The sequence below is a fragment of the Borostomias antarcticus genome (assembly GCF_949987555.1).
Source record: "Borostomias antarcticus genome assembly, chromosome: 7".
NCBI lineage: Eukaryota > Metazoa > Chordata > Actinopteri > Stomiiformes > Stomiidae > Borostomias > Borostomias antarcticus.
In genome coordinates, this window is record NC_140240.1 from 438,500 (window position 1) to 450,366 (window position 11,867).

The window sequence follows — 11,867 nt, forward strand, 5'->3', positions numbered from 1 at the left end:
CCTCCCCCCCCCCCCCCAGGCTGGGTCAACCCCTCAGGGGCCTGGCGCACCGCGGGGGGGGGGGGCGTGTGAGCTCGCCGAGCCGAAGCCCGCATGCCGTCTCTGGGCCCCCCAGGGTCTGGTCACTCAATCATGGGAATGGAACCTTCTCACTAAAGAGAACCTGGATCGCTTAAGAGTGCAGTGTGATCAAAATTACACAAATAAAAATAACTGATTGATTGCTGATTAGCTATTCTATTCTAGTTATTGTCTTTGTTGTGATGATGTTGTATGAGGGTCGTACAGAAACAGGGCCAGATTGTTTAGCGTCTCTCAGAGCCTCTCTGACCCAGATGGTTCTATGGTTCTGTGGTTCTGTGGTTCTGTGGGTCTGTGGTTCTGTGAAAGCATGTTGGAGGTCACAGATGAGTAACGCTTTGCTTTGGGCTCGTCACACGATAATGAAGGGATTTCTTGGAAACGGACAAATAAAGAAAGAAGATGAGTCACGGTGCGAACGGGAGTTTTCCTCAAATACAGAAGCTTGTTGTCACTTGTTGTCAGAGTGGTGTAATCAGGAGTTGGTGTGAGCGACGAGGGTACAGTCCACCAGGGAGGCTCAGGTGACCTTTCACACCTATGTGCTCTCTGAATGGTCACAACAACCACAGGTGAAAGGTTAGGCTTTTGGGGTTAAAGTTCATGCTACCTGTTAGCCTCTAGTGCCAGCGAGGGTGTTCTGTTCTGTAGGTTATTATGCAGAACACACCAGGTTTAAGGTGTAAGAGCTGAATGGAGTCATAGCTACACATATGGGGGGATACAACTGAACACACATCACATAAGACTGAGAGTATACAGTAGGCTTACACTTGTCTTCAGCCCTAATATGTATATATATATATATACTGTCTCGCTCAACACACCACACACTCGTAATCGAATAAAAGCATAGCCTACCCCTGGCCTATCCAAGCTATTGCGCGTAACCCGTTCTGACATACCATTCTATATATACGCGCGCGCACGCACGCACACACACACACACACACACAATGTATGTAAATAAAGTGGTCAATAGGGGGGGGGGCGTCGAGAGACCAATGAAGGCTTGACTGAGCGCGGTGTCCGGGTCGTGCGTCCTGCCCGGTCCTCGCTGCGCACACGGCTTTCCAGCAAAACGCTCGTTACATAAGAAGAGCAGCCTATCAGAAGAGCAGCCTATCAGAAGAGCAGCCTATCAGAAGAGCAGCCTATCAGAAGAGCAGCCTATCACAAACAGGGTTTATACATAGCAGCATACCCCGGATAAAGTGTCGTTACTGATCCAGCCGCTGTATACCGTGCGCTCCAGACTCACCAGACAGCCGCTCAGCCACCAGGCATCTCCTGCCCTGGCTGTCTGACAGCAGAAGAGACACTACAGTGGAAAAAACACACCCTGAACCTATCATATGATAGACATGCAGCCCAGAGATTTCTCAACCTAAATATTTCTCCAAATTAGACAAGAGGTTCGGAGCTGCTACTTGCAGCCAACGCGAAACTTTCCAACAAGTACGACACTGCTTCAGGAGTTATAATTACACTTTCAAACCAGTAGGATATTCAGGAATATATTTACCCAATCGTGCTATTCAATAAGTTCCCAATGCTCACGCATTGATCCTCTGCAACTGTCTCGATTGCGTGTTTGCTTAATGACTTTCTGCCAGATGACAATAAAAACCTAATCGATGTGCGCAACTACGCACGATGCCCGACCGAGCTCTCCAACACCCAGCAGTCCAGGCCCATGTTCTCCAGAGATGTGTTTAGTGAGCTGAGGTCTGCAGTCTGTTAGATCAGTGGTTAAAATATCACTCACCAGCTCTGAAGGTCAGACAGAGAGAAGTCACGGAGTCGGGTTCGGGAAACACGACCAGCCCGCCTAGTGCGCTCGGGTACTGCCCAGACTGTTTGGGCTCGGATCCCCAAGGTTTCTACACAAACCACGCGAAACAAGACGTGTTTAAATACCGACGTGATTAAATACCGACGGATTCGCACCAGACTGCGGTCCCCGTGTGCTGCCCAGCGGCTGATTGTTTTCGTCCAAGTTCGTCGCGATGTTGTCACCACTTGGAGAGCCACAGCGGTCCGGTCACCTGTGCGCACTTGTGACAACTCTGGCCGCCAATGGCAAAGCGCACGGGGCGTAGTGGGTAGTGTAGTTCTTCTGCATGGGGTATTTTCGGGGAGTGACGTGTTAACCCAGTGCGTTGACAGCCAGGGATACAATACTCTACAAGGTTGCACGGCAGGAGCAGACATCACATGTCAGCGGTCGACCACAGGAGGGCGCCCTTGTCGCGCTGCGTGGCCTGGTTGGACTGGGACATCTCCGACATGCTCCATTCATCATCATTCATACCATAATATTACGGGGTGTGTATAAATGTGTATCAATACACAAAAGAACGAGAGGAGACATGTTGAGGGGTTGTTTATAGTTGTATTTCAGTGCACTTGGTTGGTCAGTCAGGAGTTTCGAGCTACACAGACCTCACATGAAACAGGCCTGACCGCCCTCTCAGCCGGACACCAGCACGGCCTCCACACACGCTCAACTCAACTACACAGCCATCTACAATCAGCATTACAATCATTATTTTAAGTGCATTAAAAATGATTCAACACATGAGAATGTACAACTCAATTTAAACTTTAAGTCAGAACACAACGTCTTCTCTACTGCGTTTGATTGAACGAACGGCTACGTAGATGTGGTTCCCCAGAACGGCTAGTTAGATGTGGTTCCCCAGTGACGGTCGTTTTATTTCAATCCCAGCCTCCCCCCAGTCCATTATGACTGAAGCATGTGTTTCTACTGCCGCTCTTCACACTGAGAAACGCACCATCAACACCACGATGTGGAATCGTAGCAGGTTCACCCTCCACAGCTGTGGGCGCAGAGTTGACTACAAAAGCAAAAGTCCGATCAGATCCCCGTGATCAGAAGCAGATGGTGTTTGATCTTTGGGCGGCCCACTGAGAACAGAGGTCTGCCTCACAACGCCAGGAAGCCTCCTGACCAAATACAGTCATGAGGGGATGAAATGAGATGTGCAACGTTGTTTAAAGGGTTACAATCAAACAAACATGATTCCCCTCTTAAACCCACATTCAAAATAATGTAAAATCTTGAGTTTCCCGTTTAAAATCCTATTTTGTGCTTCCAGAAAAAGGGTGAGGAACCTTTCTGTGCGTCTGCTCCCAGGAGGGATCTGGAAAACCTGCAGGACAAGGTTCTAGGGCAGCAGGAACAGTGGTTCTGGGTACTGGGTTCTAGGTGTAAGGGAGGGGGGTTCTCGGTGTAGGGGGGGAGAGGGTAAAGAGGGATCTAGGTGTGTGTGTGTGGGGGGGGGGGGGGGGGTAGAGTGTGTTCTTGGTTCCAGGGGGAGGATGAGAGGGTAGAGGAGGTTCTAGGTGTGTGTGTGTGTGTGGGGGGGGGGTAGAGTGTGTTCTTGGTGCAGGGGGAGGATGAGAGGGTAGAGGAGGTTCTAGGTGTGTGTGTGGGGGGGGGGGGTGTAGAGGGGGTTCTAGGTTTGGGGGGAGGGCGGGGGGGGGTAGACAGGGTTCTAGGTGTGTGTGGGGGGGGTGTAGAGGGGGGTTCTAGGTTTGGGGGGAGGGCGGGGGGGTAGACAGGGATTCTAGGTGTGTGGGGGGTAGAGGATGTTCTTCATGTAGAGGGAGGATGAGAGGGTAGAGGGGTTCTAGGGGGAGGCGGGGGTTCCAGATGCAGGGGGAGGAGGAGAGGGTTCTAGGTGTAGGGAGGGGAGGGGGTTCTAGGTGCAGGGGGAGGAGGAGAGGGTTCTAGGTGTAGGGAGGGGAGAGGGTTCTCGGTGTAGGGAGGGGAGGGGGTTCTAGGGGGTTCTAGGTGCAGGGGGAGGATGGGGTTCTAGGGGGAGGAGGAGAGGGTTCTCGGTGTAGGGAGGGGAGGGGGTTCTAGGGGGTTCTAGGTGCAGGGGGAGGATGGGTACTGCGGATGCCACCAGTCCATGAGCGTCACACTGTGAACGGGGTCCAGCACCACCTGGGTGCCCCCCTGCTCCCCCCTCCTCCTCCCCCGGTGGAGGGGCGTGTCCTGGAACACCAGGCGCACGCGGTGGTGACGCATGTCCGTGCTCACGTTGATGGTGAACTGAGGAGAGAGAGACACAGCTGTTAGGGTAGGGTAGGACTGGTGGACTGGGGGGTGTTAGACTGGTGAACTGGGGGGTATTAGACTGGTGAACTGGGGGGTGTTAGATGGTGGACTGGGGGGTGTTAGACTGGTGAACTGGGGGGTATTAGACTGGTGAACTGGGGGGTATTAGACTGGTGAACTGGGGGGTGTTAGACTGGTGAACTGGGGGGTGTTAGACTGGTGAACTGGGGGGTATTAGACTGGTGAACTGGGGGGTGTTAGACTGGTGAACTGGGGGGTATTAGACTGGTGAACTGGGGGGTATTAGACTGGTGAACTGGGGGGTATTAGACTGGTGAACTGGGGGGTATTAGACTGGTGAACTGGGTGGTGTTAGACCTGTGAGGACCGGTGAACTCGTTAGACTAACCAGGTGGAGGGTCATGCCCATGACGGCGGGGTTGAGCCGTATGAAGTTGAGAGTGGTGACTTTGAGCAGGTAGCAGTCGGCGTCGGGGTTGGCGTGGACGTCCTCGTACTGCCGGGGCATCAGCAGCGCCGGGGCACCGCCGTTCTTACAGCGCGCCTGCTAGGGGCAGACAGGGAACACACACACACACACACACACACACACACACACACACACACACACACACACACAAACACACACACACACATACATGACCTCTCCAGTAATGGACAATGTTTCTCTGTTTCACTAGTGGCGTGTTATGTGTCATATACTTAAAAACAAAGAGCTGAGGTCCCCAGACAGACTTTGACTGACCTGCTTTAGAAACTTGAAGTTGAACTCCCAGACGGGCTCCGGCCTCACCCCGACCACCCTGTTGTCCCAGCAGAGGAGACACTACCGGGGGGAACACACACCCGTTAGGTCCCGCTGGTCCGGCCCACCAGCCCGCCCCTCAAAATACAGCCCCACCCCACCCCGGCCGAACGACCACACGCGCCGCCGCCACCACCGTCCATTCACCTTGGAGTTGAGCAGCGTTGTGGGCGTGGTCTCGGGCAGGGCGGGGCTCTGGGAGACGCGCAGGCTGAACGGCTCGTACAGGTGGAAGAGGGAGCGGATGACGCGCACGCGCAGACAGCGCATCCTGGCCACGCTGTCGGGCTGCAGACGAAACGGCAGGTCGGCCTCCAGACTGTAGTGTCTGTGGGGGGCGGAGAGGGGGAGGAGGAGGACAGACGGAGGAAGAGAATACCCGTCTTTAAAAGAGCGTTGTTGTTTTATTATGCTTGCTTATGATTATGCTCTTAGTCACTTGTTTTAGAAAGAAGATGCACTTGTGAGTTCTGGCAAGTAGTAGTACATTGGCTCTTCCTAGTTAAATGCAATTATTGTTAGTCGCTTTGGATAAAAGCGTCTGCTAAATGACTGTAATGTAATGTTATGTTTTTTGGGGCAGCTGTAGCTCAGTTGGTAGAGCGGGTCGTTCAGTGATCGAAGGGTCAGTGGTTCGAATCCCAGCTTTGACTGTCCACATGTCGGAAGTGTCCTTGAGCAAGACACCTAACACCAAATTGCTCCCAATGAGCAGGTTAGCACCTTGCATGGCAGCTACCGCCATTGGTGTGTGAATGGGTGAATGAGAGGCCATTGTAAAGTGCTTTGAGTGCCACTAAGGTGGAAAAGCGCTATACAAGTGTAGTCTATTTACCATTTTTTCTACCTTTGATTTAATTATAGGTTATTAGGCCAATGACTTGGTCCAAGTAAACTTCCTGTGCGTCAGCGACAAACAAACAAACAAACATCTGTGATAATAGTCAAACGCTAGCAAGTTGAATACTTTTTCAAAATGTCCAAATGAACTTTAGGACCTTGTTGTTCAGTGATGTGATCGTTAGCATATCCCCTCTGTTCTGCCTTTGGGAGGCTCACGTTCATAACGTTAGCTAGCTAGCTACCGCCGCTAACGCTAACCTGACAAGTGATATCGCCGCGGCCGCAAACCGGATGTTGAGATGAACCCAAGTGGTGTTATTGTTTTGAATATGAACATGAAACAGTCTATAGAGAGGGACTTCCAGGGTGATTCCTCCAGACATTAGCTCAGCCTCTCCCCGTGTTCTCACTGACAGTGAGGGGATGGGGTGAATGAAGGAGGAGGAGGAGGAGGAAGAGGAGGAGGAGGAGGAGGAAGAGGAGGAGGCCCACCTCCTGTAGAGCCTGGTCCAGAAGGCGGCGGTGCAGGTGACGGTCCAGGAGTTCCTGCAGATCAGAGCGAAGCGACACACGTCCTCAGGACGGATGTAGGAGGCCAGCATCAGCCAGATGTCCACCGGGTAGTTCTGCCCATCACTGCTCTCACTGCTCTCTGGGAACACACACACGAACACACACACACGCACACACACACGAACACGAACACACACGAACACACGCACGCACACACACACACACACACGCACACAAACACGAACACACAAACACGAACACACAAACACGAACACACACACAGATTCCTCAGTGTCCATACGTCATATACACACAGCCTTTCTCTCATTCTGACACTACATGCTAGTAAGTCAGTCTTCTCTAACACGGCTCACTGAAAAACCCAAAGTCACCATCTGTATCAATGGCATCAACTAGACTTGTGAGACCCTACTGATCTCTCATACTGATCTCTCATACTGATCTCTCATACTGATCTCTCAAGCTCACATTGTTTCACTCAGTCTGGGAAAGCTTGATAGAGATCAGTTTGTGTCCGATCAGAAAACGGTCGGGCCAATCAGCGTTCTCTGAGGAAGTATTAGCAGCTACGCCAGGCGGGGTTTGGGTGTGACGACGGCGAGAAGCAACTGTTCGTTCCAAAACAACAATGGCGGAGGTTAGTGTAGATGCTGCTATAGCATCAATTATATCTGAACTGGAGAGTATTTCTTCATCGCAAGAAAATCAAACAGAACAGAACTGAAGGCCTTTCTCTGTGGAAATTATCGGTTCACTCTTCTCCCATCTGGCTTCCGTAAGAGTCTCATTTACCCATAACAGACGGTGATAAACCCACGCTTCATCCAATCTCCTGCCGAGTAGTTTAGAAAGTGCCAGCACTTTCCCAAACAGTTTCCAACAAAGCTGTCCTAAGATGGACAAACCATCTGGTGCGTCAGGTTAGACATCAATGTATTGCTTTATAAATGTTCTTAGCCGGTAGACAAACATACTCCAGGAGCTTGCTCCATCGCCTTGTTGAGAGGGGTCAGGGAAGAATTTTTACAGCTCACTTTTCTGGCCCCCGGGTGATTACTGTTTTTTTGCTTCCCTCTGGAATATGTAGAGGTGGGTCGTATGCCCACCTCCCTTGTTCTCTGTAAAGCGCATTGTGTTGCCTCTGGGTATGAAATGCGCTATACAAATAAAGCTTTGATTGATCAACATCAATAACAATTTATACCAAGGGGATGTCATCCATGCAGACAGCTGAATCTACCTTTCCTTCTCTTGTGCTTCTTCTTGCTCGCCCCTCTGGCCTCGTTCTCTCCCTCCTCCCTGTCAAAGTCATCGCTGCTCTCCAGGGCGTCCGTGGCAACGCTGGCCACAGACGACAGCACTTCCTGGACAGGACCCTGCGACGCCTCCAGACCACACAACAGCTTCACTGGAACACACACACACACACACACACACACAGACAAGACACAAAGCAACACGAGATCAGACCTAGACATCAGCTGCTCACCATACCTTGATTGCTGCCGATTGACACGGCTCGTTCAAGTATCAACAGTAGATCAATATTGTAGTTATCCGTGATATTATTCCAACACTGATCTCAGAAAGAGTTGCAGAGAGAGCTGAATTAAACTTAATCAGCCATACATCCTCATATATAGGATCTGCTATGACTCTAGGGTCCTTGCTGTACCTACCTTCTTTCTCGACTGCATTAGCGACAGCCTTCTTCACTCTGCCCGACTTTACCACGGCTGGGTCGGCATTGGCGAAATCGGCAACAGTCACTAGAGAAGAGAGATTAGGTTAGCAGAAGACTCAAAGCATGGGTGTCAAACTCTGGCCCGCGGACCAGATTTGGCCCGCAGTGTAATTATATTTGGCCCGCGAGGCAATACCAAATGCCTACTAGAGCTGGCCCGCCAGTATTATACAGCGCATTCACCGCTAATACTACAAATCCCATAATGCTCTGCTGTTGTTTTGGCGTCAATCAAGACAGGACCCAGAAACGCCCTCTCTTCTGTGACAGTAGTCATAGCAATCTCATACTACAACTGTAACCGTGTTACCCCTTCTTAAAAATGGCAAAAAGAAAGGCAGAAAACAGAAGCTGGGAAGAAGGGAGGCAGAATATCTGTTTACATATGTAAAAGATAGACCTGTTTGCCTTGTTTGTGGAGCCAACGTGGCTATAACTAAGGAGTACAACATTAGACGACACTACGAAACGAAACATCACGACAAGTACAAGGACCTGGACATGATTCATTTATTATTGTTATTTTATTTTTAAATTTAATAGCCTGTGAAAAAAAGTTTATTTTGATATTTAAATCAGAAGGCTGCAAATAGAAAAGAGGCATACGATTTTTATTTACATTTTATTTTATAAATGAATAACATTGGTGTTTTTTTATTTGAAATTCGATTTTGCATGTCTGCACTATTAAGTTATATATTGTATTATTAAGTTATATATTGTATGGTAATAAGCGTTGCTTGTTCCATATTCAATGTTAAAGCAGAACTGACACCCCTGACTCAAAGGGTAGCGAGCTACAGAACCCTAATACATCCATGTACAGAACCCACACAAGGGAGATGGAACAGGAGCTACAGAACCCACACAAGGGAGATGGAACAGGAGCTACAGAACCCACACAAGGGAGATGGAACAGGAGCTACAGAACCCACACAAGGGAGAGGGAACCGTTCTCCAAATGTGACAGCAGGCTACACATGGATATTTCTTAACTTTTGAACCACTTCCCTAGCACTGACCTAGCCTAGCTGTGCTAGCACTGACCTAGCCTAGCTGTGCTAGCACTGACCTAGCCTAGCTGTGCTAGCACTGACCTAGCCTAGCTGTGCTAGCACTGACCTAGCCTAGCTGTGCTAGCACCTTGACCCCACATTGGTACAGGGAGCTAATTAGCTGCTAGCTAGCAGGCGTTAGCTGATCAAACGGCTGATGACGTGGGAGTAGCCTCTGCTAGCTCAGTTAGATATATAGCATCACTATTCAATGAATGAATATTTATGTTTACTTCGCTTTAAACTGTGCTACAAGCTGACTACAAGCTAACTACAAGCTAACTACAAGCTCACTACAAGCTCGCTACAAGCTCACTACAAGCTCGCTACAAGCTCACTACAAGCTCACTACAAGCTGACTACAAGCTGACTACAAGCTGACTACAAGCTCGCTACAAGCTCACTACAAGCTCACTACAAGCTGACTACAAGCTCGCTACAAGCTGACTACAAGCTCACTACAAGCTCACTACAAGCTGACTACAAGCTGACTACAAGCTAACTACAAGCTGACTACAAGCTCACTACAAGCTGACTACAAGCTGACTACAAGCTGACTACAAGCTGACTACAAGCTCGCTACAAGCTCACTACAAGCTCACTACAAGCTGACTACAAGCTCGCTACAAGCTGACTACAAGCTCACTACAAGCTCACTACAAGCTGACTACAAGCTGACTACAAGCTAACTACAAGCTGACTACAAGCTCGCTACAAGCTGACTACAAGCTCGCTACAAGCTGACTACAAGCTAACTACAAGCTGACTACAAGCTAACTACAAGCTAACTACAAGCTGACTACAAGCTCGCTACAAGCTGACTACAAGCTCGCTACAAGCTGACTACAAGCTCGCTACAAGCTCACTACAAGCTGACTACAAGCTGACTACAAGCTAACTACAAGCTGACTACAAGCTCACTACAAGCTGACTACAAGCTCGCTACAAGCTGACTACAAGCTAACTACAAGCTGACTACAAGCTGACTACAAGCTGACTACAAGCTAACTACAAGCTGACTACAAGCTGACTACAAGCTGACTACAAGCTCACTACAAGCTGACTACAAGCTCACTACAAGCTGACTACAAGCTCACTACAAGCTGACTACAAGCTGACTACAAGCTGACTACAAGCTCACTACAAGCTGACTACAAGCTCACTACAAGCTCACTACAAGCTGACTACAAGCTCGCTACAAGCTGACTACAAGCTCACTACAAGCTGACTACAAGCTGACTACAAGCTGACTACAAGCTGACTACAAGCTCACTACAAGCTGACTACAAGCTCACTACAAGCTGACTACAAGCTGACTACAAGCTAACTACAAGCTCACTACAAGCTCACTACAAGCTGACTACAAGCTAACTACAAGCTAACTACAAGCTGACTACAAGCTGACTACAAGCTGACTACAAGCTGACTACAAGCTAACTACAAGCTGACTACAAGCTGACTACAAGCTGACTACAAGCTGACTACAAGCTCACTACAAGCTGACTACAAGCTCGCTACAAGCTGACTACAAGCTCACTACAAGCTGACTACAAGCTGACTACAAGCTGACTACAAGCTGACTACAAGCTCACTACAAGCTCACTACAAGCTCACTACAAGCTGACTACAAGCTCACTACAAGCTGACTACAAGCTCACTACAAGCTGACTACAAGCTCACTACAAGCTCACTACAAGCTGACTACAAGCTGACTACAAGCTGACTACAAGCTGGCTACAAGCTAACTACAAGCTGACTACAAGCTCACTACAAGCTGACTACAAGCTGACTACAAGCTGACTACAAGCTCACTACAAGCTGACTACAAGCTAACTACAAGCTAACTACAAGCTGACTACAAGCTGACTACAAGCTAACTACAAGCTGACTACAAGCTAACTACAAGCTGACTACAAGCTGACTACAAGCTGACTACAAGCTGACTACAAGCTGACTACAAGCTGACTACAAGCTGGCTACAAGCTGGCTACAAGCTGGCTACAAGCTAACTACAAGCTAACTACAAGCTAACTACAAGCTAACTACAAGCTAGCTACAAGCTAACTACAAGCTAACTACAAGCTAACTACAAGCTAATTCCCCCTGCCTGCCTTGACCTGAATGAATGAGCAGTTGACAGGAGCATTGCGTGTAGCTAGCTAACGTTAGCATGGATAGCTAGCTTGTTAGCATGGATAGCTAGCTTGTTAGCATGGCTAGCTAGCTTGTTAGCATGGCTAGCTAGCTTGTTAGCATGGCTAGCTAGCTTGTTAGCCAGCTTGCCTTCTCCTACCCGACTCCGAGCACACGTCCCCGGCACGAAACTTCAGCCGTTTTCGGTTCCCTTTCTTGGGCATAATAACAATAACGAGGGTCTCTGGTCTCTTAACGGGACAGTGTGTCCGGCCATGTCTCAGGGACAGGAAGAGGGGAGGAGAAGAGGAGAAGAGTGAGAGAGAGATTGAAAAGAGTTCCTCCGGGATCTTCAGCCATCATGGAATGACGTGTGGGGCTTCCGTAGTTGGGTGGTAACAACGCGAGAGTATGGGCGGTAACAACGCGAGAGTATGGGCGTTCCTATTTCTATTTCGCCTGATCAATTACAAAATGGAATTTCATAGAAAATATCTCGTACCAAACCCTAAATTAGACTACAGTCTCTACAATATAAATATAAGGCCTAATTTCAGAGCA

The 11,867-nt window shown here is 49.3% G+C and overlaps 1 protein-coding gene across 1 annotated transcript; it reads right to left on the minus strand.

Moving 5' to 3' along the window:
- Positions 1 to 3,978: 3,978 nt before the first annotated feature.
- Positions 3,979 to 11,530, minus strand: tmem183a (transmembrane protein 183A; the record flags this gene model as incomplete). The annotated part of the gene is made up of 8 exons (XM_084440779.1): positions 3,979 to 4,165; positions 4,581 to 4,739; positions 4,938 to 5,018; positions 5,145 to 5,325; positions 6,333 to 6,492; positions 7,615 to 7,782; positions 8,054 to 8,143; positions 11,467 to 11,530. The coding sequence occupies 8 exons, from the start codon at positions 11,528 to 11,530 to the stop codon at positions 3,980 to 3,982; spliced, it is 1,089 nt and encodes a 362-aa protein (XP_084296905.1). The 3' UTR covers position 3,979.
- Between the last annotated feature and the right edge of the window lie 337 nt (positions 11,531 to 11,867).